General features: G+C 46.0%; 2 protein-coding genes and 1 pseudogene across 9 annotated transcripts in view; 1 reads left to right on the forward strand and 2 right to left on the reverse strand.

Annotated features, from left to right (window-relative positions):
* The window catches only part of RNF170 (ring finger protein 170), a 33,455-nt gene extending 28,103 nt beyond the window's left edge, over window positions 1–5,352 (reverse strand). For 2 of the 4 annotated variants that reach the window (XM_086380515.1, XM_086380513.1), the window contains exons 1-2: window positions 5,225–5,352; window positions 4,643–4,745 (exon numbers count right to left, since the gene is read on the reverse strand). The gene's annotated coding sequence lies outside the window, so the exon portion shown is untranslated. The remainder of the gene's footprint in view (window positions 1–4,642; window positions 4,746–5,224) is intronic. The other 2 variants (XM_086380514.1, XM_086380512.1) reach the window with 1 other exon arrangement.
* The window catches only part of HOOK3 (hook microtubule tethering protein 3), an 88,566-nt gene continuing 65,514 nt past the window's right edge, over window positions 4,944–27,995 (forward strand). For 2 of the 5 annotated variants that reach the window (XM_086380481.1, XM_086380482.1), the window contains exons 1-2: window positions 5,513–5,665; window positions 14,079–14,164. In XM_086380481.1, coding sequence (XP_086236607.1) covers window positions 5,609–5,665; window positions 14,079–14,164 — 143 coding nt within the window. In that variant the 5' untranslated portion in view covers window positions 5,513–5,608. Of the gene's footprint in view, window positions 5,666–9,888; window positions 9,937–14,078; window positions 14,165–27,995 lie in introns of those variants that run through there. The other 3 variants (XM_086380479.1, XM_086380480.1, XM_086380483.1) reach the window with 2 other exon arrangements.
* LOC147343846 (large ribosomal subunit protein eL24 pseudogene) lies at window positions 13,453–13,928 on the reverse strand (annotated as a pseudogene).

Raw genomic sequence — 27,995 nt, forward strand, 5'->3', positions numbered from 1 at the left:
CTTGAATTAATAAAAATTCTGGTGCTTGGAAAACTACTGGTCTCAGCTGGGACTAAGCTCAGCTTATAGTTCAGAATTCTGTGACCTGCTTGGCAGTCAGAATGACTCTCAGGTTGAATTTCCTTATGAAGAGACAAGGCAACATACAAAAGGATCCTTCCCAGTTGAGAAAGTTATCACTCAACTGGAGGAAAATAATACCCGATTTCTGTAAGTATGAGGGAAATTAGCCAGACCACATCAGAGTCCAAATATCACAGGTAATTCCTATTTCTTTCAGATGACAAACACTGAAGTTACTTAAAATCTCATAAGACACCGAAAGGGAAATAAAGGCAATAAATATTCAATGACATCTATACAACTATTTATAAATAAAATCCTCTATGTGTATAATGTACTGCCCTGAAAATAGCTTTATTCAATGGCATCATTAATCAGGTGAGTTTCTGTTCAAAGGAAACTTTTGAGTGTGAAAGTCTTAACACTTTAGAAAAGGACCTGAAAAACTAGTAAGAAAATGAATGACCTCTCACGGAAGAAACTTAAGCAAACAAACAGATCAAAGACAGCTATCATCGGCTTTACACATAGTAATGGCCTGATGCATCAGGAACTTTCTAATGACAGGTTTTGAGTAATCTTAATGAAAGCACACACCAGGAACTCAGAGAAGGAGTTTTCACCTCAGGATTTTATTCAAAAGAACACTCAGATGAACAGCCAACTGAAGAAAACAGCCTCCAACAATCTCAGGGTGGCCACGCGGACAATTTAGATTTGTATTATGGCCAGGTTTCCTCTGTTTAAATTGAGATGCTGGGCTGTGTCAGAAGTCCTAAGGGCATGAGGATGACTCACATCTGCTCAGAGATAAGCAAATGTTATCCCACGTCAAGATTCCCAGCCTCTAATTACTCAATCAGGTTGCTAGGATTCTCTCATATGCTGTACATGTAGGGAGTTTATTACTTTGTACTTAAAAAAAAAATGGGTTGCATTTGTTTCTGTATTCTTCCAGGTGTAATCAGTGATAAAGTGACTAAATTCTACTGTATAAACTATATATATATATATTTGTGTGTATACACACACACACAATATATTCCTTTTTTATTGGAGTATAATGCTTTATGATGTTGTGTCAGTTTCTGCTGTACAATCATGTGACTCAGCCATAGGTATACCTATATCCCCTCCCTCTTTCCCCTTGAGCCTCCCTCCTCCACCCCCATCCCCCTCCTCTAGGTCATCACAAAGCCCCGGGATCAGCCGTGCTATACAGCAGGTTTGCCAGTAACTGTTTTACACACGGCAGTGTATGTATGTCAAGCCCAATCTCCCAACTCATCCCACCCTTCCCTATAACTGAATCGCTCTGCTGTACCCCTGAAACTAACGTTAACATTGCAAATCAACTACAGTTTTCAATAAAAATATATGCACACACTCTACTGAATAAATATATGACTTCTACCAATGCCACCCTTAAGATTCTGCTTTCTTCACATTTTCGAGAGCTCAGAGATCCAGGATACTTTGAGTGTTGCAGGATCATGCAATGTTATTTGCACCATCTTCTAGCAAAAGTGTCCAATGTTGTTGAAACGAAGAGTCACTTTTTATTTCCACAAATTCTAGTGTCACTGAAGAAGGTGCCTGGGCTGAGAGAGGGTGGGAAGGGCAGAGACAGCTGGGAAGTTTCACAGAGGAACCTGTGGTCCTTTCGGCTGCATTTCCTCGCCATGTGGAAACACCAGCCCTCACACGGACAACTGCTAGCGGTGTCTGATCGGCTTGTTGGGGGTTTCAATAGTTAACTTCCGCCAGCAGTCTCTCTTATCATCAAAGTCAAAAAAGGACCTGTAGGAGTTAGTGGCTCAGCAATGAGGTATTGATCCACCACTTCAGTTTGGAAAGAGGCATTACAGGGGATAAACAATAAAAAGAAGTAAAATCATCTACTTGAAGAGATGACTTGGAAATGAGTTCCAACGTCAACCTGAACTCCAGTCCTCCAGGTTCTACTGGCCCGAGACAAAACAGTACTTCTGACTGTAACTGACGGCGCGGGTTCTCAGCTCGAGCCCAGGCACCGTGAGGAGGCATGGAGGCCCAGAGTTCGGCTCCAATTCTGCTGTCACTTGAATCTCTCAGGACCGCTCATTTTCTGCAAAAGGAAAAGGCTGGGATTTGAGGATTTCTTAATTTCCTTTTACCACTACACTTCTCTGAATCGGAGTTTTTTTGGAATTAAAAAATAAATAAATAAAAGGCAGGAAAGGTAAACAGCAAAGGTTAAAACGCTTACAAGTGGGCAGCTGGCCTGGGAGAGCCAGATTCGTATCTTTCCCAGGATAAAATTCTACAGTCTGAATTCTTTGCCAGGATGTATTACTTTAATAATAAACACAAAGGCCAGTGCCTGCTTCCTCCCTTCAGGGATGAAAGTTAGGCTTCACTGCTCAAAGATTTAAGACGTCTACCATTCTTTCCAAGCACCTTAGAGACTGCTGGTTTCCAGGAGGTGGGCACCTTCTGAAGACCTCAGTGACAGGCACGACAGGGCCTCGCACTAAACGCACTACTTGCTTGAAACCCTAAGGAAAGGGTATGAAATTTATAAAACACGGTATCTCATCTATTTCATAGGATCCTGCTAAATGAAAACAAGTGATCAGTACTCTGTCTTAAACTATTTGAGATTTACAGAAACAAAACACATCGATCTTGGGAATGGTGTTGGTAACTGATAGAAGAGGAACTGATTTCCGCACTGGCTTCATTACTGCTTAGCTGGCCAAGGCTTATCAAGTAGCTTAATATATTGAAGAAAAACGAGTTTCGCAGTCAGACAACTGCGTACTCGTGCAAAATCTGGGTCTCAGCTTCCTCATAAGTAAAATACGTAAAATTAACAAACTATGTTGAACTTTTTGGCAAAAAAAAAAAAAACACACTTGTTTTGTGGAGTTGATGAGATAATAGGTAAAACATGTGGCATGTTGGCAGGCTCTCAATAAATGGAAGCTACGATACTTTGATTACTATTATTAACCATCTTCAATGAGTCCATGGAACCATGATAAAACTTAGCCACGCCTTCCCCACAACTGTACTGAGCAGCATCCCAAGCCCTCTTTAATCAGAGCTCTAAGTATGTGTTTCTTGGGAGGACTGGATAAATTTGGCACATTGCCACGAAGGACAGCACCGTGTTTACGTGAAGCTGATAAAACAGCTGTAGATGAGAACTAGCTTCCAAGGAACCAGAGAAAGAGAGCTAAGACAAGTCCCACTTGATTCCCTTTGATCTTTTCCAAAGCTTTCAGGAAAAAAACAACACAGACAAACAAAGGAAGTGTAGGAAATTCCATAACTTCAAAGGAGAAAACTCAATGTCTTTTTACCCAAATTCATGTAGAAACATGGCTTTTGCAGACAAGTACTCACATGCAAGAAGTTTTTAATATGATTTCCTTCATGGAGGGAAACCGCAGCTACTGAACGGAACGCTCAAGAACACATCACGCACAAGTGCGTTGTGGGTGAGCCCTCAAACCTGAGACCTGGGAGGCCGAGGTCAAAGGCCTGAGAAAGGGAGCAGGTGGAGCAAAGATGCTCATGCGGGACAGGCCTTCCAGAAAGGATCCACATTCCAAGAAAGGCTGCACAGGAGGGCAAACCAACTTGCTGACTTCACTTGCCTAACAAGGCAGACGGTCACTTAACAGCGCCAGGGAGCCTACAGATATAACCTAGCTCAGAATGTAGAAACTCTGGTTCCACAAAGGTCCAGAGGCACCAACAGAGGAAACAAGGGCGGGTGAGGTACATTTTATCACTTCTAAAGGTTTCTCTGCCTTTAAAATAAAATGCTGTAGGGGAGAATATTTAAAACACCGCTGAGAAGACTTCCGGTAAGATTTTCTACATTCACAAAATGAAAAATCTGATAACCGGTACTCTGAAAAGCATCACTAAAAACTCAATGCTGGGACTTCCCTGGTGGTCCAGTGATTAAGAATTTGCCTTGCAATACAGGGGATGCTGGTTCAATCCCTGGTCAGGGAACTAAGACCCTACAGGCCGCAGGGCAACTAACACAACCTACTGAGCACACGTGCCGTAACTAGAGATCCTGCTTGCCTCAACAAGATTCCCTGTGCTGCAGCTAAAACCTGATGCAGCCAAATATACATACGTGGAAAACAAACAAACAAACAAACCCAGTGGTGTCTTGGCAGTTCCGAAAGCTCAATGACAAAACCTAATCTTAATGGGTAAAGGGAGCTCCAAAACCTAGTTTTAATGAGAAAAGGGGGCTCCAGGAACCGCAAACCAAAGAAAGGTGTGTGCTGGGAAGCTAATTTTGCTGCACCACAAATAAAAGTCTGGCATCATGCAGTAAAGTTATGCATACCCTATACCTCAAAAATTCTAGGATTCAAAGGCATCTATTCCCCCCAAAAACTTACACGTGGCACCAGTCTATAGAGATAAGAATGTTAGAGCACTGTTCTTAGCCGCAAACTACAAGTGCAAAATTTGCCCAACGACAGTAGCGTGGACAGATGGTTATATTCATAGAGTGAAGTACTAGACAGCGGTGAAAACTACCTATGGATCTACACAAACTTACTAGGAATGAAAAGCCACGAAATGACACACACAATTTCGCAGAAGTTCAAAAGCAGGCAGAGTAAAAACGGCGTGGTCTAGGTATGCAGACGTCGGTGGGAAAGCTATAAAGGAAAAGCAAGAAAGTGAATATCACAGAAGTCAGTGGACGGAGGAGGGAAGGTGCTCAGAAAAGGAACAGGAGGTGGGGGAGGCAATGCTGTTTTTTTCACCTGCCTGTTTATTACTAACTAGTCTTTAGGCACGCACGCTGTGCGTGCACTTTCCTGCACCCGGTGTCTCGCCTAATGATTCATCGGTAACGCTGCAGAGGGTGCATGCTCAGGAACGGGGCGGGGGGTGGGGGTGAAGGCCAGTCCCCTGGCCACTGGGCAAGGAGGGCCAGGCCGCGGTGCTCCGGGGGGTGGGGGGGACCAGCGGCACCACGCTCCCCCCACCCCGCCGCCCCCCCAGTCCCCTGCCTCCCGGGGCCGCGAGGTCCGCGCGCCCTGAGCTCGCCACGTCGGCCGTCCGGCGCGGGCGCCCGGGGCCTCCCGCCGTCCCGCCCGGGCCCGGGGCCCCGCCGGCGCTCAGCCGCGCATACCTCTGCAGCGCCGGGGACGCCTCGTAGCTCCCGGCGACCGAGGCGCGGAGTGTTTCCGGGGCCGCCCGCCGCCCCCGCGGCACCACTGGCCGCGGCCCCCGCCTCCTCCTCCTCCCGCGGGCCGGGGCGCGGGCGCGGCGCACGCGCGCTGCGCGCTTCCGTGCGCGGGGGCGGCCGGCGGGCGGCAGGCGGGCTGGGCCGTGCGCGGCGCGGGCCGGCGGGCGGGGCGCGGGCCGGGCGAGGCGGCGGCGGCGCGCCGGTGACGCTGCGGGAGCCGCGGCGGCCTCCAGCGCCGGGCGGAGTCGGCGGCCGCGCGGAGGACGCAGCCCGGGCCGCGCCGCGGGCCTTCAGGCGGGGCGGGGCGGCCGGAGCCACGGCGGGAAGATGTTCAACGTGGAGACCCTGGAGCGGGCGGAGCTGTGCGAGAGCCTCCTCACTTGGGTAGGTGGGCGACGCGCTCCGGAGGGGGGGGCCCCAGACCTCCGCCAGGCCGCCGTCCCGGGGTACCCCCCCCCCACCGCGCGCCCGGCCGGCGCTGCCGTCACATCCGGGGAGCGGAGCCCCCGGTGCTGGGCGGAGGCCCGGGGCGGCCGCGGGGACTGGGGGTGGGGGGGCTCCCGGGACCCCGGCCCGAAGCTCCCGCCTTTGTTGTCACGCTGGCAGGACGGCGCAGCCCCGGGCGGGGCGGGGCGCGGGGAGGCGGGCAGGGGGGCTTCCACGGAGGCCCATTCCGGGCATCCGGGAGGAAGGGAGAGGCGCTCGAGATGGAAATAAATCCGCAAGGCTGGGGGATCTGGGCGTCAGTAGTGGGAGTCGACATTTGCGGAGGGGTTGGTGGGGAGCGCCACGCTGTGGCATTCTCAATTTTCAATTATTAAATGTTGATGAAAATTCTTACATGTGCCTATAAAGGTGTTCCGTTCTCACGCCAAAAACCGTGCCTGTAGCAGCCTTTTCCACAGCTGGACATTAACACCCAAGCTTGTGTGTTTCTCCTAAGTGTGTTGTCAGTACCTGGGGTGTGCGTGTGCGTGTATATCTGCAGAGCCACGGGATAAACCCGGTACTTCTTTTGGGGAGAGTTCGTTTCACTCACTACTAAAAAACGTTAAATATCTCTTTTAGTATCACTTTTAGAATGAAGCACTAATATATTTATGGAGGTGACTACAGCGTATGTATTAATGCTCAAGGTAAGAAACAGATGCCAAACGGATTATATTTAGCGGTGCCTTGGGTGATGAGCTTGGATTGTGGACTTGAGTCTCCTACGTGGGGGGGGACCTTCGAGTGGAAGGGTTACTGGGGCACTGCCCTAGGCTGGTTGTAACAAATGTAGTGAAAATCGTCTGAGATTGTCATAATTTGTCTTTCATCACAGATCAAGTTGTGTTTTCTGAAACAATATGTACCGCGATAGAGGGGTCTGTTTTAGTGACTTTTGCATGAGGCCGTTCTTGGAATTTCAAATTGTTTGCAGTAGTATATAGTTCACACACAGCTTACAGCTAGAGTGAGGTGCAACTTCACGTGGGGAAATGGGTTTCACGGCCGTATTTTAGGGCAGAGACAAAGCTGATAAGGTGCATAATGTGGCCAGAGTTTGACTGGGAGGACAGAGATAAAGGAAAGAATCACCACATTCTTTGATTTTGTGGAAGGACTGGATTTGGCAGAGGTTGTAAACAGAAGGTGGAGGATCTGAAAATGAGCATTTTTGGTCTGTACCTCCTTCAGTGCTAGAAAGAAAAAAGCCAAGAGGGCAAAGATGAAGAAAGGTATTAAATCTGAAATAGGGCTACATTGTTTAAAGTTTGGAAAGACAAGTCAGGGAGAAAAGGTGTGTTTGAAGGGCATCTGCCAAAAGGCGGTGATCAGTCAGTGATTTGGGTGAGAAGTGCTAGTAAAAGTAACAGAGGAAGAATCACAGAGGGAAGTTTGAAGGGGCGCTAACAAAAGCACATCATGGCAGCATCTGTTTAAAATGTGGTAAGTTGTTAAGAAAATGGAGATCATCAAGGTGATCAGCTCCACAGAGTGGTCAAAGGATCTGGCTTTGTAGAAAACAGCCTTTTTGAAATTTCACTGGAAGGTCATCAAGGAAAGTTTCTAGGGGGAAGATAAGAGATTATCAATGACAAAACTGGAGGGCAGAGTCCAAACAAAGATAATCAATTCTAAGACTTGGAAACATTTTTAAAACATTGTACATTGAATCCTTTCCAAGTAAAGTTGAGTTTAACGCTGGGTTTGTTCTTCTAGTTGTTATTAAAAATGTGGAAGATGTCTGAAGTAGCTGAAAATGTGCATTTACTCCAGTAGCTCCCCTCCTGACTGAAGGCCGGATTAATGCCAAAGACAATTCCAAAATGAAAAGTGAGGAAAGAAAATGTATACTGTACATTCCTCAGAAAAGACTGCCCCCCACATTTGAAATAATCTGCTCTATTTTGTAGGAAGTTCTAGCCAACCTGGTTGTGCAATTGCTCTGCGCACAGCAGGTGAAAAGGTAACCGCCCCGCTCAGCAAGATGCAGGCACTTGTCAGTGACACAGAAGACCCGAGAGCTGGAAGTTCAGCCTAGGTCAGGCAGTCCTTGAGCTTCATATATGGCTACAGTCTCCACATTCAATCACTGAAGATTGTAACTATGGTCCTGAATATCAAATAAGAGCTTATTTTCACTCCACAGCATTTAGATTGAGACTAGAGGTATATAGTACATATTAGAAGTTCTTCCACCAGAAATAGTTGAACTAATGCAGAAAACTAAGATCATGGCATCTGGTCCCATCACTTCATAGGAAATAGATGGGGAAACAGTGGAAACAGTGTCAGACTTTTATTTTGGGGGGCTCCAAAATCACTGCAGATGGTGATGCAGCCATGAAATTAAAAGACGCTTACTCCTTGGAAGGAAAGTTATGACCAACCTAGATAGCATATTCAAAAGCAGAGACATTATTTTGCCAACAAAGGTCCGTCTAGTCAAGGCTATGGTTTTTCCAGTGGTCATGTATGGATGTGAGAGTTGGACTGTGAAGAAAGCTGAGCACCGAAAAATTGATGCTTTTGAACTGTGGTGTTGGAGAAGACTCTTGAGTCCCTTGGACTTCAAGGAGATCCAGCCAGTCCATCCTGAAGGAGACCACTCCTGGGTGTTCATTGGAAGGACTGATGCTGAGGCTGAAACTCCAGTACTTTGGCCACCTCATGCGAAGAGTTGACTCATTGGAAAAGACTCTGATGCTGGGAGGGATTGAGGGCAGGAGGAGAAGGGGACGACAGAGGATGAGATGGCTGGATGGCATCACAGACTTGATGGACATGAGTTTGGGTGAACTCCAGGAGTTGGTGATGGACAGGGAGGCCTGGCGTGCTTCGATTCATGGGGTCGCAAAGAGTCGGACACAACTGAGCGACTGAACTGAACTGAATAGCATCAAGGCACTTGAAAGGATAACTTTAGCCACCTGTACAGAATTCATGTCTGTGGGACGTCTGATTGCCCCAAATGCTGGCTAAATTCACTGTTGTATCAGAGGTTAGCCCCAGAACCAAAAGTTCCACATTTTTGTTGAAAGAGCAATGTTTGTTAAGAGACAAAGTATCATCCTATCTAGGGAAAATAGTTGCAGCTTAAATTCAGAATCAAAGTGGATGCACCAAGCAAGTTCAGCAGGACGTGCTGGAAAATTTCCACTCTCTCTGTCTCCCCACCCTCTTGAGTCAAAATGCACTCTTACCTGTTAGAAAAAGTCTGCCCTACCTAGTACACCTATCAGGCCTCCTTTCTCAAGCAGTGCAGGAAACAATTGCTCTTTCCTAGGGTTAAGAGAGTGAAAAACCAGAAAGAGTCAAGAATGCCCCCAATTAATGGCAGGAGACTAAGTGAACAGGAACCATCCCCACACAGTGACATCAACACACCCTTGTGAATTTTCCCGTGCAGTGGCCTGTGAAACGGCGCACCGGCGCTTACAGCTAGGAAGGGTGTGTTTCTGTGGTGCTCTCTCCCCCGTTCCACTCGCTCTGCCCTTCTAACTCTGTTCTGCTTACCATTGGTGTCCTCTACTGGAGGAATAAAGGAGTCAGATGTACAAAAAGACATAGTTTTTAAAAGCTTTAACTTTCTTATTTTTTTTTCCTAAGTAGAGGGCCAGTTTAACCTGTTTAGAGTATAGGTTCTGAAATTTGACCACCCGGGTTCAAATCCTGACTTGGCTGCATACTAACTGTGGGTAACTTTGGACGCGGAACTTTACCTGTGTTCAGATTGTATTCAGGGTGACACTGACAAGTGTTTCCTATGCATTTAGTATGGATCAACATAATTGCAGGGCTCATCAAACTACTGGTTGCCAGGTCCGGATTCCAGAGCCTGTAATTCGGGAGGGCTGGGCTAGGATCTGCTACTCTGCATTTCCAACAGGTTTCCAGGTGGTGCTGTTAGTGACCTGAGCCCCCACGCTGAGAACCACTGCTCCAGAGCAGGGTTTGTTAGCCTTAGCATTGTGGCCATTCGGGACTGGATCACGTTGGTCGTGGGCACTGCCCTGTGCTTCCCGTAGGAGGTTTAATAGTAAAAGCATCCCTGGTCTGTACCTCCTGGATACCAATAGCTCCCACTCAGTTGTTACAACTAGAAATTTCTCATAGGGAGCAAGATCTCTCCCGGTTGAGAATCACTGCTGTGGAGACAGTCATTCCAGGTGAGCTCAAGCTTTCCCCTTCTCATGATTTTGTGGGGGTGGTGAGGTGGAGCTCCGGTTGGTGTTAATAGAGCTTCTTGGAATTAAAAGAGAGGTTATGACCCTTGAGGCAGAGTTTCATGCCCTAATGTGGTTGCCTGCAATTACCTTTAAATTTTAGTCTACTACTATCCTGAAACACCCTGCAGATGTTAACTCAAGAGTTTACGAGAACTGGTAGGTGACAGATTTTTTTTTTTTTTTTAAATAAAATACCCATACCACAAAGTTCTTTTGAGGTACACAATTCAGTGCTCTTTGGTGTGATCACAGATTGTGCAACCATCACTGCTGTCTAATTCCAAGTACATTTTTATCGCGTCGGAAGGGAATTCTGCAGAGAGAGTCTGTCTGGGATTTGCATTTACTTTTATGTCAAGGCAGAGATGGACACCCTTACTAGCAGCTAAAAAACCTCAAGAGCCAACTCAGAAAATAATTGTTTGGAAGCCACATTTAAAAAATTAAAATGAAAATAGTTTTAAGTCCCACGAGAGAAACAGATAGAGTCTTACAAGTGAATTACTTGCATTATTGAATTGCTTGCTTTATTGAGTTTTTTTCTTCTGATTGCCCAGTGGCAGTTTTCTGATCTTTCATCCTTTGCATTTGGTAGTGCTTTGGATCAGAAGGCTCCACCTGCCAAACTGGTGCCCTAGCACAGAAGATTATTTGGTGAACTTGTTAAAAATAGACTCTCAGTCCTCTCCAACTTCCCAGTTGATTGAGTGTACACCCAGGTCTGGGAATTACTGCTTAAGGCTTTTACAGGTACCTAATGTCCATCTGTTTTCTTGTTCATTCTTAAAGATCCCCTCCAGAAGCTATTTCTCCCAATTCCAAGGTTGAAAAGCTGGTGTTACGAGAGGTAAAATGGCATACCCGAGGTCACACGGCCAGCAAATTAGGCACAAACCTGGAGATGGAGTTAGTTCTTTTGTTTTTTGAGGGGAGGGGGACAGCCACGCGGCAGGTGGGATCCTTTTTCCCCAACTAGGGATCAGACCCGTGCCCCCTGCTTTGGAAGCGTGGAGTCTTAGCCACTGGACTGCCAGCGGAGTCGCTGGAGTTACTGTGTACCTTCCGAGCGTGCTCAGTGAGAGGTCTTCTTGGGTCAGGCTGGGAGTCAGGAGATGAGTGAGGTGTGCACTCGCCCGCTGCTCTTTTTTATTCTAAGCCTGCAAGAAAGAAATGTATTCAGCAACTGTAGGATGACAGTGTGGACTTAGTTCTTTTTAAACTAGTCAATACATTGTTACCACCACATTATCATTGAGAAGGCGGCCGGCGAGGGTGTGGAGTAAAATTCAGTGTCATTTCCTACAGGTGATGTTTATCAGGTCCATTTATTCATTTACTAACAATATATTGAGCCTCTGCCACCCATAAGGTTAATGTCGGGGGGCCTGACAGGCCCTCTTTCATCACCTCTCCCAAATAGACATCCGAGTGAAAACCACTCGCTACGCAATCTTTTAACTCATTTCCTTAGTTCCCGCCGTGTAACCATCTCCACCAACCAGGCTTTGTGGAAAATGTGAAGAAGCTACTGACTGCACTTCTTCATCATTCTTGGTTTAAAGATTTGATAGATGGCACGGCGCAGAGACGTGGACACTGCCCCGCTGTGGGACAGTGGATTGCTGCAGCATTTATCACGGGCAGCTTGGCGATATTTATTAGAAACTTTGAAAGGTTTGCACACTTTGGTCCAGCAAGTTTACTTCTAGGAATATGACCCTGTAAGTAAAACGTATTGAAGGCAGATGGTCCGCTGAACATTATTTGCAATGTTTCCATGGTCGTTACCTGGTTTGACCTCAGCTGTGTTAACATGCAGTCAAGGCTATGGTTTTTCCAGTAGTCATGTATGGATGTGAGAGTTGAACCATAAAGAAAGCTGAGCACCGAAGAATTGATGCTTTTGAACTGTGGTGTTGGAGAAGACTTGAGAGTCCCTTGGACTGCAAGGAGATCAAACCAGTCTATCCTAAAGGAAATCAGTCCTGAATATTCGTTGGCAGGATTGATGCTGAAGCTCCAATACTTTGGCCACCTGATGTGAAGAACTGACTCACTGGATAAGACCCTGATGCTGGGAAAGATTGAAGGCAGGAGGAGAAGGGGATGACAGAGGATGATATGGTTGGATGGCATCACCAACTTGATGGACATGAGTGTGAGCAAGCTCTGGGAGTTGGTGATGGACAGAGAAGCCTGGTGTGGTGCAGTCCGTGAGGTTGCAAAGAGTTGGACACAACTGAGTGACTGAACTGAATTGAACTGTGTTAACATATAAACCTGTTATGTTAACACAGGCCTCCCTGCCTCCTCCATGCAGGCCTTTCTTCGTGCTGCTGCTGCTGCAATCCTTGTACTATGCAGATGGCTCAGCCTCCCTCTCCTGCCTAGAATCCTTTGCCTGTTCCCCTTGCTCTGAGGATAAAGTCCTAACGTGGCTTGTGAGGATCTGCAGGATGGTGCTTCCTCCTTTAACCGCGTCTTCCACCATTTACCCTCTTCCCTGTTCTATCCTCTGATGCCCGTACTCTTCGTTTTACTAACCTATAAACTGCGAAGCACAGCCTTTATCTGTTCTCAGAGATTATTTCTTTCCAAGTCCTGGTTGCAGTACTGAGTAGAATCATTGTTGGCTCAGCGTGTTATCTTGCTCAGAAATAACAAGTGTGGCTACTGATTCTCAGCTATATCATGTTGTAATTCATGATATGTTTCAAATCAAAGTGAATTGAGAATATAACCCAGCTGTGGCTGTGATTTCTACGTATGTAGAAAGCTGTTTTGGTTCTTTCTTTTCTCTGGCTGCGCCCCTTGTAGCATGCAAGATCCTGGATCCCCAACCAGGGATGAGATCCGTGCCCCTAGCAGTGGACGTGCAGAGTCTTAACCCCTGGGCCACCAGGAAGTCCCCCGTGATACGTTGGTTCTGAGTGAAAGAAATCTCAGCTTGGCAAGATGTAAAGAAGGGATGGATCTCGCATCACAGGAGGCTCTGAGGTTTAGTTTGGTGGCTCAATTTTGGCCTGCAGGACCGCATTCTTCCTGTTCCTCTTCTCTGCCATTTACTGCATTGGCCTCATCCTAACAGTCACAAGATGCCTGCTCATGGCCATTGAGGCCGCCAGCATCCTTATTCACACCAGGGGAGGTTGGCTTTCCCTCCCTGGAAGCCCACGTAAGCCTCTCTCTGCGTCCGTTTGGTCCAGCTTGTCTTTGCCTGAGCGCCCGTGAGCCGGTCACTGGCAGAGGGAATGCAGGTGCCCTGACTCTTAGGTGATTATCTCTGAGGATGCTGAATGCGGGGAAGCTGCCCAGACTCTGCCACAGTTCCTTTTACCAAAAGGAAAAAATTTCACTGCAGCCTGCAGGAAATTCCCCATAAGGGAAAACATTTCTTACTGTTCTGCTGTTTTTTTTTTAAAACAGATCTTTATTTAAAACTCCAATCTGCCCAGCTTAGCATTCTCCACCAGCTCAGGGAGCAGAGACCTTCACAGGCTTCCCAGTCTTCTGCTGAGACGCTGCCTTCCTTCGTGGGAGCCTTTGCAGCAGCCGATGCTGCCCTTTTAGATGTTTGCTTAGCCTTTTTTGCTTCCTTGGTGGCCCTGCCAGTTTCTTCTCATTGAGGCTTCCGAAGTTCAGGTTCTGATTTCCTCTTGGCCATCACATTAGCAAGAGATGCACCCGCTTCAGCCGTCTGGAATTTGAGTGCACGGCAGGGTCTTTTCTTCTGACCGTCCCTTTCTGTGCTTGCTTCTGTAGAGGACAGTCCAGTTGATCTGACGAGGATTCCTCTCGGAGAGGAATGCCAGCTCATATTTTGCATCAAGAAACTGGAAAACCTTCCCATCGGTCCAGGCATAGCGCCCCCCATGCCCTGGGTAGATCTTGAACCCCCTGAAGTGGCCCAGCTCCACCTTCAGGACGGCTAATGCCGGGAAGAAGGAAAGATCTGTTCTGCTTTTTTAAAATGTATTCACCTCCAAGATGAGGTAAAGAAGCCTGAGAATTCTGCTGTATGGTTAACCGTGAAATCTTTCTTTTATCCCTCTCTCTTTTCTTTTTTCCCCCTTTTTTTCCAGATCCAGACATTTAACGTGGACGCACCATGCCAGACCGTGGAAGATTTAACGAATGGGGTTGTGATGGCCCAGGTTCTTCAAAAGATGTAAGCACAAATCGCTTTATCTTGTTCTGTGTTATGCACATGGATATTTATTAGATGGAAAACATGGGCCAAAAAATAAAGTGTTGGCGTGACCCACGAGTTGCCTGTAGACTGAGAACCGAGAGGCACGTGTGGTTTTGGTGGTCCGTGCTTGTTTCAGCTGCAGGGTGGTTAAGGCTGCAGTCGTTACAGTGCTCCAGCAGTCTGGAATTCTTCATGTGTTTTTTCAGCAAGTGCGGCAGACGTTTTCATGGTAGCATCCCAATTTTGCCATTCTAGAACGCTCTTAAGAGGCTTCCTCTTTCTGTAGGACTCTGCCCAGATGTCTCCTCAGCAAGGTTTATACTTTTATATTTTATAAATATGTTGCCTTTATAAAATAAAGGAAAGGCATGCCCCATGTTCTGTGTCCCTGTTAACCTTCTGTGTGCTTCTAGAGGTAGGCAGCACTATCTCATATGCTATGTATTTGGCTTGTTTGTTATCTGCTGCCTGTGGAGACACACACACACACACACACACACACACACACACTCTTAAGAGGTGGGAGGTTTCTTTTGTTCATTGCTGTATCCTGGCACCTAAGGCAGTACCTGGTTTTGGAGTAAGCCATCTGAAAATGCCCTTCTTTGTGGATCCAAAATAGTCAAATGTCAGCATCTCTGTTGGTTCTGCCTGGATCGTGGGTGCTCTATTTACTGACTAATGGAAGGAGTGAGATACTCGTTCGAGATATGTGATATAAAATAATCCCAGTTCTTTCCTTCTGAGCACTTTGAAAGCATAATAATAAAATTGATATTATCAGGTTGTCTTGAACTTTTGACCTAGGAATTTTCAAGTAAAGGATTACCTGTGAATTTATGATGTCATTAGGTGTGACGTGATCTGGGGGACACGGTTGTCTATTGAAGCCTGAGACAGTGAGAGATTTGCCTGTGACTTGCTGAGGTTTCCTGCAGCCCGGTTGAGGACCGGTGTCATCACTGAAGGCTTCTTGTTGTTGCTCGCCTTGCAGGGAGCGGTGTAGAGCTGCTCGTCTGAGAAGCAACTCAGACGCCTGCATTTCGGGGAATCTGCCTGCCTTTCACGTTAGGGGTCCGTGCCTGAGAACTATAGCTTGCCGTCTTCTGCACTCACATGTAACATCCCTCCTGATACACAGGCGTGTAGGCTTTTTGGTGGCACTCAAGGAGGCTTGCCTAAAACCTGACCAGCCCTGGTTCTAGCGCTGAGAAGAGTGGGCTTGTGATTTCCACGGTCACCTGTAAGTGGTGCCCTGATAGCGCTTTAAACAGTCTTGAGGGTTTCACTCAAATTCTTAATAAGAATTATTTGTGGGCAAGTGGGCATAGCTACGTGAGCTTTCCAAGTCGGTGTTAGTAAATGAGTTTTTTGTTTAAGTTACTTTGGGTAGAATTTCTCTCAATTGTAGAAACCAGGAGAAAGCCTGTTTGTACATATTATTTTACCAAACCAAGATCATAACATACATGATGTTCTGCCAAGTGGTTGTTCTAATTTACTGTTGTCTTGTAGATGTATTTCTCATCAAGATTTCACTCTGTTTTCTCAAAATGAATCCCTTTTTTTCATTTTGTTGTGGTATAACACAGACCAAAAAGCATACTAAAAAAAAAGGTGACAAATTTATGTGTATGTTTGTATGTATTGTATGCATGGATGTGCGCACACATTGGTGTGACCACCACCCGGTAGAACTGTATAACGTTTCAGGCTCCCTGATGGTTCCCCGCGTGCCCTTCCGTAATCAATACCCCTTGTCTCCAAGATAGCCATGATTCTGAGTTCCACACCATCCTTATTACAATTGAAATCTTACAGTTGATACCCTTTTGTGTCTGATTATTTCAACATAACGTCTTCATGACTCATCCATGTTGTTCTGTATTATCTGTTTTAAATAATTGCATCATACAGCTTCACAGAAGCTTCCTCCTCTGTCAGTTTGATATTTCCTGAACAGCTACTCTGTGTCCAGCGCTGGTGACACAAGGGGGAGGCACAGACCGCAGGGTAACTGCGTTCAGAGAGTTCATAACCTGCAGAGAAGCGGATTTTTAAATAACTGTGGAAACAAACTTGCTAATATAATAAGCGCTGCAGAGAAAGTTGTGAAAGTTTCAAAGTTAGCAGGCAACTCTGCAGAGCTCGCATTCAGAAGAGTCCGAGAGGAAGATGTCCATTTGGGTGTCTCTCAATGGAAGCCGTGAGCGTGGATTATTACATAGCTCAGGGAAGAACATGGAGTAAGAAGAACACATGTGTACATGAAGCCTTGAAGACCTTCGATGTTCAGCTGCTGGTCAGAACATCTTCCAGCAGAGGGACCAGGACAACCCCAGGAACGCCTGCGAAATGTGGATGCCCAGAGAAAGGGCAGGTCTCTTCATTTGTTTGAGCCGAGCAGTAAAAAACTGGATCTTTTCTGTTGTTTTAGTAGAAATTTTATCAAATATATTCATAGTATCCTTATTGTTAGTACAACTTATTTTTCTCTCTCCTCTTTTAAGTCATTTTCGGCTCATCTGCTTTTCTGCTTCCAGCATCTTGTTGCTGCGTTCTCTCTTGCTGTTTGCCCATGTAGGTTCACCTCTCCCTGTTTTTTGTTTTTAATCAGTAGACTTTGTTTTTTGGAGCAATTTTAGTTTCACAGCAAAACTGAGTGGAAAAAAGTTTCAGTATGAGACGATGAGAAAGTCCTGGAGGTGGATGGTGGTGATGGTGGGACTACAGTGTGAACGTACTTAATGGTCTGAATGATAAATCATACGTATATTTTACTACAATAAGAGAAGCTTTTAAAAACTGAGCCAGCGGTCTGGTGAGTCGCCACCTGCTCCGTGCCACACCCCACACAGACCCTCCCCCGCTGTCAGAGTCCCCACAGCGCGGGACGTTTGTTACCATTGCTGAGCCTTCGTGGAAGCATCGTCATCACCCAGCCCCCAGTTTACGACAGCGTTCACTCCGTGTCGTACACTCGAATTTCATTACAGCGCAGAGAATAGCATCTGCCCTGAAAATCCCAGAGCTCTGCCTAGTCACCCCCCACCCCCCAGTCACGGATCTTTTTATTGTCTCCACTGTTTGGCCTTTTCCGGTCACACAGGATATAGACTGACTTCTTTCACTTAATAATGCGCATTTACGATTCCTCCTTGTCTCTTCCTGGCTCGCCAGTTCATTTCTTTTGAGGGTTTACCCCTCCTTTTTTAAATAGCTTTGTTGAAATCAAAGTGACGTGCATTGAATTGCACATTTGTAGAGTAGAATTTGATGGGTTTTGTTTTTTTTTTTAACTGGTGGAGATGCCCAGGAAACTGTCAAGATAATGAGCATATCAATTACTTCAAAAGATTTTCCTCAGCCCCTCCTTCCAGCACCCCCCACCCCACCCTTCCACATCCCCAGGGCAACCATGGATTTGCTTTTTGTCAGTTAATTTGCATTTTATAGAGAGTTATGTAAATAGGCTCATAGTATGTTTTGCCTTTAGAGGGAGAGGTGGTGGCTTCCTTTAGTGCAACACTATCAGAGGTTCATCCGTATTGTTGCCCGTATTACTGGAGTGCATGCGTGTTCCATTGTACAGGCACACTAATCCGTCCCTCCACTCTTGGGCTACTGTAGTCCGGGCTGTTACAGATAGAGTGAGGCTCTGTTAGCATCACAGTCGATAACAAATGCTGTGAGCATTGGTGTCCCCATCTTTGTATGGACATACACTTCGATTTCTCTTGGGCAAAATTCCATGTAAGGGTGAAATGACTGGTTGTATGTTTAATGTTCAAGAAGCTGCCAATTTGTTTCTGAAGTGAGTGCACCACGCACATTTCCACAAGCAGTGTGTGAGTCTTCTGGTTGCCCCACGGCCTCAGCAACACTTGCTGAAGCCGGTGTTTTTCATTATAGCCATTCTAGTGGCTGTCTAGGGGTGCATCACTGTGGGGTTTGTTTGTATTTCTCTCAATACGATGACTAGTGACGTTGGGCGTCTTTTCGTGTGTGTGTGTATATACATGTCTATATCTCCTTTGGTGAACAGTTTGTGGTAGTCTTTTTTAAAATTTTTTAAAACTGAATATAATTGATTCACAAAGCTGTGTTAGCTTTTGGTGTACAGCAGGGTGATTCAGTTATACACATATATTTAAAATATTCTTTTCTATCAGAGTTTATTATAGTTTATTATATACAGGTCCCTGTGCCACACAGTAGGACTTTATTTTACATATGGTAATTTATATCTGCTAACCCCAAACTCCTAATGTATCTGTTGTCTACCCTCTTCCCCGTTGGTAAACGTAGGTTTGTTTTGTGTGTCTGTGTCCACTTCTGTTTACGGACAGGTTCGTTTGTGCCGTATTTTAGATCCCACGTATAAGTGATATCATACGGTATTTGTCTTTCTCTTTGACTTCCTTCACTTGGTATGATAATCTCTAGTTGTATCCATGTTGCTACAGATGGTATTATTTTCTTCTTTTTTATGGCTGAGTAATATTGCATTGTATATACGTACCACATCTTCTTTATCCATTCCTCTGTTGATGGACATGTAGGTTGCTTCCATGTCTTGGTTATTATAAATTGTGCTGCTGTGAACATTGGGCTGTGTGTATCTTTTCCAGTTAGAGTTTTTTTTTCCCCAGATACATACCCAGGAATGGGATTGCAGGATCATATGGTAGTTTTTTAGTTTTTTAAGGAACCTCCATACTCCTCGCCACAGTGGCCGCTCCAGTTTACATTCCCACCAGCAGTGTGGGAGGGTTCCCTTTTCTCTGTCCCCTCTCCCGTCTGCCTTTTTTTTGATGCTTTTATTTATTTATTGGCTGTGCTGGGTCTCTGTTGCCGCGCAGGCAGTTCTCTCGCTGCGGAGCGCAGGGGCTGCTCTTCACTGCGGTGCGTGGGCTTCTCTCTGTGGTGGCTTCCTTGTTGCTGGGCACGGGCTCTGAGGCGTGCCGGCTTCCGTCGCTGCAGCCCCTGGGCTCAGGAATCACGTCTCCCGGGCTCTAGGGCACAGACTCACTAGTTGTGGCTCATGGGCTTAGTTGCTCCGCGGCATGTGGGGTCTTCCTGGCCCAGGGATCAAACCCATGTCTCCTGCATTGGCAGGTGGATTCTTTACCACTGAGCCAGCAGGGAAGCCCCTTTTGCCTATTTTTTTAATTGAATTGTCTGTCTTCTTGAATTTATAGTTCTTAATTCTAAATACATGTTCGCTCTCAGATGTAGGTTTTAAAATATTTTCTCCCAGCCTGAGGCTTCCCTTTTAACTTTATTGGTAGTGTCTTTGCAGAGCAAATGTTTTTGAACTTTTTATTATTAAATAATTATTATTTAATAATAATTTTTTTTTAGTTCACCTGTTTTGTTTTTTAAACTGTATTAAGAAACCTTTACCAGACCCAGGGTCACTAAGATTCTCTCCTGTGTTTTCCTCTAGAAGTTTTACTGTTTCAGTGCTTCTATTTAGGTCTGTGATGCAGCTGAGCCTGGCTGGTAAAAATACCGACATGCTGGGATGCGTTATCCTGCGTTTCCCGGCGGGAACCTTTGGTCATCCGGTATCAGTGCCGCCCCAGCCCTGCCGTCTCCTTCTGGGGGGCTGCCTCCGTTGTCCCGTCTGCAGACCCCCAGCCCCGCATCCCCCCTCTCTCCTCTGATCACCTTCCAAGGTAGGGGCCATCGTACTTCTGAGAACATTGAGACACACACAGGAAAGTCTCCCTGGCATCCCCGACTCCGTCCCCCACCACCCCACTGCTGCCAGCATTCGTGTGGACGCCTCGCTGCCCGTTGCTGCCTGCGGGCTGGGCTGGGGCCCGCAGTCACGCCCACCCCTGTGGGCCCTCTGCTTCTAGTCACGCCCACCCCTGTGGGCCCTCTGCTTCTCTCCCCTGCTCTGCGGGGTCATGTCCACCAGCAGGCTTCTGTGTCTTTAAACAGACTTCGCAGGACCCTGCTCCTGTCCACCAGCACGCCAGTCCTCCCGGCGGAGCGTCTGTCCCGGACCACCTCCAACAACCTCTCTCACATCCACTTCCGGCAGAGTGTCCCCACCATCGTGTTGGAGCCGCTCTTGTTCAGGACATCAGTTACCTGCGTGCTGCTGATGCCGTTCTCCGTCCTCTCCTGGACCGGCAGGAATACTCCAAGGATCTCTCAGTCCTCGCCGGGACCGATGAGAGTGCTCCAGGGACAGATGCTCATCTGCTTACTGCTTCTTCCTTCTGACACTCGCTCACATTTGGCTTCCAGGGTGCTGTGGCCGGCAGGATTGCTCTCCTGTCTCGCTGGGTGGTCTGCATTTCCTGGGCTGGTCTCCCTCTCCTGTGTTCCCTCCTTGGGGTGCAGAGCCTTAGACTCAGGCCTCACCCCTCTTCCCTTCTCTTTGGTTTGCTTCACCTCTTGATGATTCATTTCACGGCCTGGAATATCATCCGTATCCCGAGATGCTCAGATTTTATCTCCAGCGTGAATCTCTCCTCTGGCAGCTGGACTTGATTTAGGTTCAGCATCTCCAGTCGGATCTGAAAGGCATCTCAGAGTCATCACGTCTAAAGCTAAGCCCTGCCTTCTACCCAGACCCACTCAGTCGGATGTCCTCTAGTTTCAGTGGTTGGCATTGCTGGCCTTGAGCTGCTCAGACCTTAAAACCTCCCTCTCCGATTTCTCCACATCCTGCATCCAACCCATAGCAGATACTGATGGCTACATTTTTAAACTATTGCTAAATCTAGCCTTTAGATCTGACTTCCAGGTTATAGAGAGCTACAGAGGAAGAGGTGAAAATAACTCACAAGGAAAGGGCCAGACAAATCCAGAAAGTGGACTGTTCCGCGGGACAATTGACTCGGTCTGTTCAGCAAGAAAGGAGTGAACAGTTCTAGATCAGAGGGCCCAGACAGACAGACACTGACCGAACACGTCGGATGGCTCTTCTTGGAAGACCTACCTTGGCCAGCAACGTGGACACCCCCAAGGACGTCGTGTAAGGTGGTAGCCGACCGGCTGCCAGGAGGCCAGACTCCATCCGTGACGTCCGGGAGGTGTCTGAGGTGGTCAGACTCGTGGAGCGGTGTCTGCCAGGGACTGGGATTTGGGGAAACGGGGAGTTGCTATTCTGCAAGTACAGAGTTCCCGTTCCACGCGATGCACAAGCTCTAGGCCTGCCGTGCTGCGCTGCACCGGGGCTAACGACTGAACCCCATCCTTGAATGTCTCTTGAGAGGGCAGAGCTCACGTTAAGTGTTCTTACCACAGCTTCAAAAACAAAGCAAGTACAGTGCATGACGCTTGGGTTTTGTTTGAACAAAGACACCTCAAGGATATAATGGAGGAGATGTGAATGTAGACTGAATATCAGATGGTATTCTGGGGGCGTTTCTTTGTTATGTGAGGTGTAGCATCAGAACCGTGGTGGGTGAGGTGAAGGTAAGTGCCTCACTTACCAGAGGTGTATTGTGGAGTTTTTAGGACTAAAAAAGGTTTATGATGAAAATTACTCGCTTTACTGCTGCTGTATTGGTCTAGCCGCCCTGATCGTGTTAATTTCCAGGCTAGCATCGGTGTCTCTGCAGTTGCCTGTCTGCAGACTGACGTGCGTGCAGCAGCCAGAGGGTTTCTTGGTCAGGTGTCCAGCTTCAGGCCGGCCCTGGCGCCCCAGGTCACTCGGGGTGAAAACCGAGGGCCCACAGTGACACATGAGAGCCCACGTGACCTGCACACTTGGCTCCATCCTGACCTCACTTTCCTGTGTTCTTTGCCACACTGGCTCCAGGCTCATCCTCACGCGTCCCCTGCCCCAGGGCTTTGGCACGGCCTGGCCCGCTGCCCCCAGTGTTTATCAGTCAGACCTCCAAATGCCACTCCTCCTCACCAGCCGCCAGGCACCCCGATAGCCGTCCGTCTCCCCATGTACCCCCCCACCCCCCGACCACCTGTTTAACTTGCTGCCGCCCTCACCTTCTGGACCCACTTGTCCGGCTCTGCAGTAGGTGTTCTGTAAACGTTAGCTGAGTGAATGAATATGGAATTACAAATGTTGACTTTGAAATGAAAAGAAAGCAACTTTTATCTTTTTTTATCCTTTATCTCCAAGAAGAGTTCCCCGCTCTTATGTCATTCTCTATCAAGTTTCCCTGACGCCAATATCCCGAGGAGACTCAGGCCCCACAAGTTGAGGTCGAAGTCCTTTGATTCTGACACTTAGGGCAGGCTTAGCCTTAAGGCCCAGTCCCATGGGACCGCCCCCACCGCAGACGCCACGTGGATATGGGCGGGGTCCTGGGGCACCCACACTCCTGCCCAGCCAACTGCAAATGCTGGAGTTCCTATGAACCCCCTCGCGTTTGATATTTGTGAGAATGGCACAAAACTCAGGAAAGCCCTGTGCTTACAGTAACAGTTTTATTGTAAAAGATCCAACTCAGGAACCAAATGAAAGAGTTGTCCAGGGGAGCGTGGGGTTGAGGGCAGGGTAGAGCTCCGTGCCCCTGGCGCACTGCCCTCCCAGCACAGGGCTGTGCTCACCCACCCTGAGGCTCCTGAACTCTGTTGTACGGAGTTTATTTGGGGGTTTCACTACAGAGCCCTAAGTGAAGTCATTAGCCTCAGGGAAGTTTGAACTTTATCTCCATCCCTTCCTGGAGGTTGGGGGTGGGGCTGTACATTCCTCTGGGACCAGCCATGGTCCTAAAGCTGTCTAGGGGTCCCACAGTGAGTCACCCCCTTAGCATTAGCTCTAGTATGGCTAGAAACAGCTCATGATGAATTGTAAAAGACACCCCATCGCTCAGGAAACTCACAGGGTTTTAGGAGTTTAGCCTCAGGAACCAGAGACGAAGACCAAACCTATTTCTTGTTCTATCACAACCACATATTGATTGAAAGAGCCAGATCAGAAGTTGTAAGAGGTGCCTCTCAGTGCCGTCAGGTTTTATATTTCAGAGACCAAGAACAAGGGAAAAGAAAGAGATGAAATGACGGTCAAGCTGTGGACAGTGGTGGAAGGGCTCTTTGGGCCTGTGGGACCGGATCGCCTGCCTTGGTTTAGATAGAGCCTGTCCCTTCGGAGCCTGTGTTGCTCATTCGGACACAGCCGGGGCTAGAGCATAGTTCACTTTGTTTTTGTTGTCATTAAGGATGTAAAATATAAATATCATAGCTAACTCTTCAATATCCATTTAATGGCAGAGGACCAAAATGATCATTTTAGGTAATGAAAAGATCATGGGAAAATAGACCTAAGAATCAACATATCTATTTAAAAAAATAGTGAAGTTTGCTACTAAAAATGCCATATTAAGGATATTTGTATAATGTAGCTGATGCGTTTTGTTTATAGTAGAAACTGACCCAGCGCTGTAAAGGAGCTGTACTCCGGTGGTTTTAATGCCTTATTAAGAAATTAAATCAAACTGCGGTGTTTGTTTCAGACCTCCTCTTCATTTGGGGGATTCAGGAAGGATATTATGGTACTTTAATAATTGCAGCAGTAGAAATAAAATTTAATGTTTTGGTTTCTGTGGAGGCAGTTGACTACAGGAAGACAGTGTATTCGTGGAATTACATGAAGGATTAAAATTAATGGGCTTTTCCTTTAGCTTAAGCCGTGACAAAGAAGCTATAGCCAAGTAGTTGTGTTACTGGAAAAGTCAAGGAAATGGCTTTGTATGTTTTGTGGTTGGTTTGTGTTGTTTTCTTAGCAGAGTCAGGACGTAGTAAGAAGCTAAAGATAGTCCCTTACTCATGAGGAACACTCCCAGTAAGATTATCCCTTGTTGGTTACATATCTGTGCAGAACTATAATCTGTTACGATTTTGGAGAAGATTGCCTTTATGTTGTTTGATCCTAGCCTGAGAACCTTAATTAGGGTTTTTAAGAAAACACTGGAAATTGTCAACAACGTAGAGAAACAGAGTTATGGCTAGATGCCGGCACATTGAGTCAAAGTTCTTGACTACAAAAAGTCACTTTAAATGGAAGCCGGCTGGGGACCACTGTTCCTTTTTTTTTTTAATTGAAGTGTGGCTGATTTACGGTGTTAATTACTGCTGTGCAGCCAAGTGATTCAGTTTTACATACACGTTCTTTTTAAAAAAAATACTCTTTTCCATTATGATTTCTCCCAGGATGTTGAATACAGTCCCCTGGGCTGTACAGTAGGACCTCGTTGTGTATCCATTCTCTGTCCAGCAGTTTACATCTGCCAACCCCGACCTCCCCCCAGCCCTCCCACACGTCCTCCCGCCCCGCTCCCAGTCCGCTCTCTGCCTCCGTGGTTCTGTTCTGCTTCACAGATAGTTCACATGTGTCGTAGTTTGGATCTGTGGACTCCTGTTGTTGCTGTTGTCTTCCACCCAAGCGGCAGATGGGAAGCTTATTCAGTAAAAGCGCTGACTTTGTCCAAACGTTGTTCGGTGCTGGGGACTGCCGTGTGTCAGACCCAAGGTGCTCGGCGGACAGTGGTGGCCGGGACTGCTCATCTGTTGTCAGAAAAACGGCAGTTCCATCAGCTGTGCCGCTTAACTGCGTGAGCGTGGGGCAGTCACTCGCCTCCTGAGTCTGACGTTCCGCAGTGTCACGCAGGGACACTGATAACCTTCCTGGCAGGGTCACCGTGAACGCGGAGTGCCGGGCTCCGTGGCGTGGACGCTCCCGGCGCTGAGTACAGGGTAGTAACAGCTGCCTGGGCTGTCCTTCCTTCTCTGCTCAGGCGCCGTTTTGGGGTTCTGATGCGGTGGTCCTTTTAGGAAGAAACAACCTGTATCATAGTGCTTGGCTTGAAATGTTTTATTCAGATTTTTCCAAGTTCTTCGATTTGTGTTACTCTAAATTTGTAAATGAAGTATTTCATAGTCTTGGAGTTCTCAGAGTGTATAGTTTCTTAAACATTGTAAAGCGTTCTTTTTTATAAGTTAAGGGGTTTCCTGTTGAGGTGAAAGTCTCTCTTAGCTGTGTGACCCTGAATCACAACTCAACCAGTAAGTCTAGTGTGCCTTTGGCTTTGGGTGAGCATCCCCCACTTAGCACCAGACTCACAAGTTGCCCTGCTCGTGAGTCCTTCTTATTTGGAAAGACTGTTAACTTGGCTGGCAGTGATAATGATTTTTAGATTATGGTTTTTTCAATGATTTAAGTATTAAAAATATGAAATTTTTTATTTTCTGAATTATTTTCATGGTAATTCTTTAATATTTTAGTAGAATTCACTTACATTATCGTTTTCTCTTTGCATAATCTATTGTTGCAAGAGGTTTTAAGCCAAGAGGCCTCTTTTTGGGGGCTTGTCGGCCCAGTGTGTGTCCCGCTCCAGCCTTCTGGTCCCGTGACAGTCAGACTGGGGATGGAAACAGACGGGCTTCATCGTTTGCAGTTTCCTGTGAATTTAGAATTGGGATTGGCTGGGGGCTGCTCTTCAAAACTCTTTCCTTGAACTGGCATGGTGAAGATTTGGAGCATGTGTGGAGACACGGACAAAGCGGGTCTTCAGAAAGAAAATGTATAGATGGGCAGAAGCAAAGGGGAAAGTCAGGCGAGCACCTTCCAGACTGCTAACAGCCTTCCTGTCCTTGGTCTAGTTCTCGAGGGGGCCCCACTGCCTTTCTGTACTGTCATGTACCTCAGCGGTCTTCCTCAGTTTCCTTCTTTTTGCAGTTTTACTCAAATTAGTTTCGACTAAAGAAGCTACATTAAGCTTGGAACAAAAATAGTTGAGTGTGAATATCTACATGCAGAAGAATGGAGCTAGACCCTTTGCTTACATTATGCACCCGGGTCATAACCCACCAAAAACACACCCACGTTGAAAACTAAGGCTGTTGAAAATCACAGAAGACATAGGAGTGAGTCCTCCTGACCTTGAATTAGGCAAAACCTTCTTAGATATAGTACAAAAAGCAGACATAGATGAAATTGAACTTTATCAAGATTAAAAACAATTGTGCCATAAACTGTGCCATCAAGAAGTTGTAAAAAGATAACTCACAGAATGCAAGACAGTATTTACACATCTTATGTCTGATAAGGGGCTTTTATCCTGAATACTGAAAACAAAAACAAAAACTAACAACTCAAAAAAAAAAAACCCAGTTGTTAAATTGGAAAGACTCTGAATAGACTTGTCCAAAGAGGATATACAGATGGCCAATAAACACATGAAAAGATGCTCCACGATGCAGATGACAACCACAGTGAAACAGTCCTTCACATCCATGCTGACAGACACAGCTAAAAAGAGGGATAGCACCAAACAGCAAGACTGGAAAAAATGGAGCGGATGTGTGCTGCTGGTGAGAATGTAAAGCGGTACAGCTGCTTTGGGAAACAGTTTAGTCACCTTTCACGTGTTAAACAGGGTTGTTAGGGGACCCAGCAATTCTGTTGCTAGGCACATACACACATGAAGCATGTATATCAGCTGATGAACAGATAAACAAAGTATAGTGTATCCATAAACAGAATATTATTGAGCCTTAAAAAGGAAAGAAGGGATGACACATGCTGCAACATGGATGAACTTTAAAAAACATGCCGAATGAAGGAAAGCAGACACAAAAACCCACACAGTGCATAATTTCACGAAACGTACAAAACGGCAAACTCATGAAGGTAAAAAGCAGATTAGTAATTCCTAGCGGCCAAAAAGAGAAATAGGAGTGATGGGTAAATGAATAAAGGATTTCTTTGGGGGATGATGGAGAAGTTCTAAAATTAGATTGTGGTAATGTGAATATACTAAAATCTACTTCAAACAGGTGAGTTGTATGGTCTGTGAATTATATCTCAATTAAAGAAATTAAAGAGACAAAAAAGTGAATATGTTAACTTTGGTACAGGCTTCAAGAATAATCATCGTAGATTTCTATGGAGATAACTTATTCGTAACTTTTTTCATAAATACATGTGCCTAAATAAGTACATCTTTTTTAATAATAAAATTTTGAAACTCTAGATAGCATGTTATTTCATTTAAAGATAACTTGAAATTTAGTACTGATTGTGCATATCAGTTTGAGTGACAGTTTAAATTGAGACTGTTGATTTTGTCCTAACATGTTTTTCTGGTTGCTGTTACATTTTTTGGGTGAATGGAGACAGTTATGTTGTGAATAGATCTTTCAACTCAGCACTTGCTAGAGCAGGTCAGAGGTGTTCAACTTGTGGTCTTGAACAAATACAATTTAATTTCTTAAAGCATCTCTGTCAAGAACTTCAAGGTGAATATCATGCCAGGCTAAAAGCTTTTTTTTTTCTTTCTTTCTTTCTAGTATTTATAGGAGTTTTGGAGGTTTTCCTGAGAAAAATAAGCATAAGTATATTCAGGTTATATCCTTGTTTCGGTTTGTTTGTCCACACCGAATCCAAGTGTTATCTTAGATTTAGGGCTTCTGCAAACAGAAACAGTATCCAATTTTGTCTGATGCCTACTATTATATAAACAGGTCTCTGTTTATACTATTTAAGCACATTAAAATTTTAGTAATGTTGATGACCTTCAAAGTAGTAGGGGATGAAAGGCATTGAAATACTAACTGAATAGCTTATTTTAACCTTCTTCCTAATATATTTCATTGACCTTTTTAAAACAATTGTCATTGACTTTGACTGCTTTTAGATATTAGTATGGTATCTGCTAATTCCAGATTAGTGTATAATTTTAAAAATATATTTAACTTTATCTTATCACTTTTCACCTTTTAGCTTGTTTTTGATTAAAAAATATTTTTAACGAGCTGATAATGGTTGATTTTAGAGAAACTTACTGTAATTTCATTCAGTGTCATGTATTATTTTGTG

This window comes from Bos grunniens, chromosome 27 (assembly GCF_055505025.1).
Source record: "Bos grunniens cultivar Pamir isolate PY7600 chromosome 27, Bosgru_T2T1.0, whole genome shotgun sequence".
Classification (NCBI taxonomy): Eukaryota; Metazoa; Chordata; class Mammalia; order Artiodactyla; family Bovidae; genus Bos; species Bos grunniens.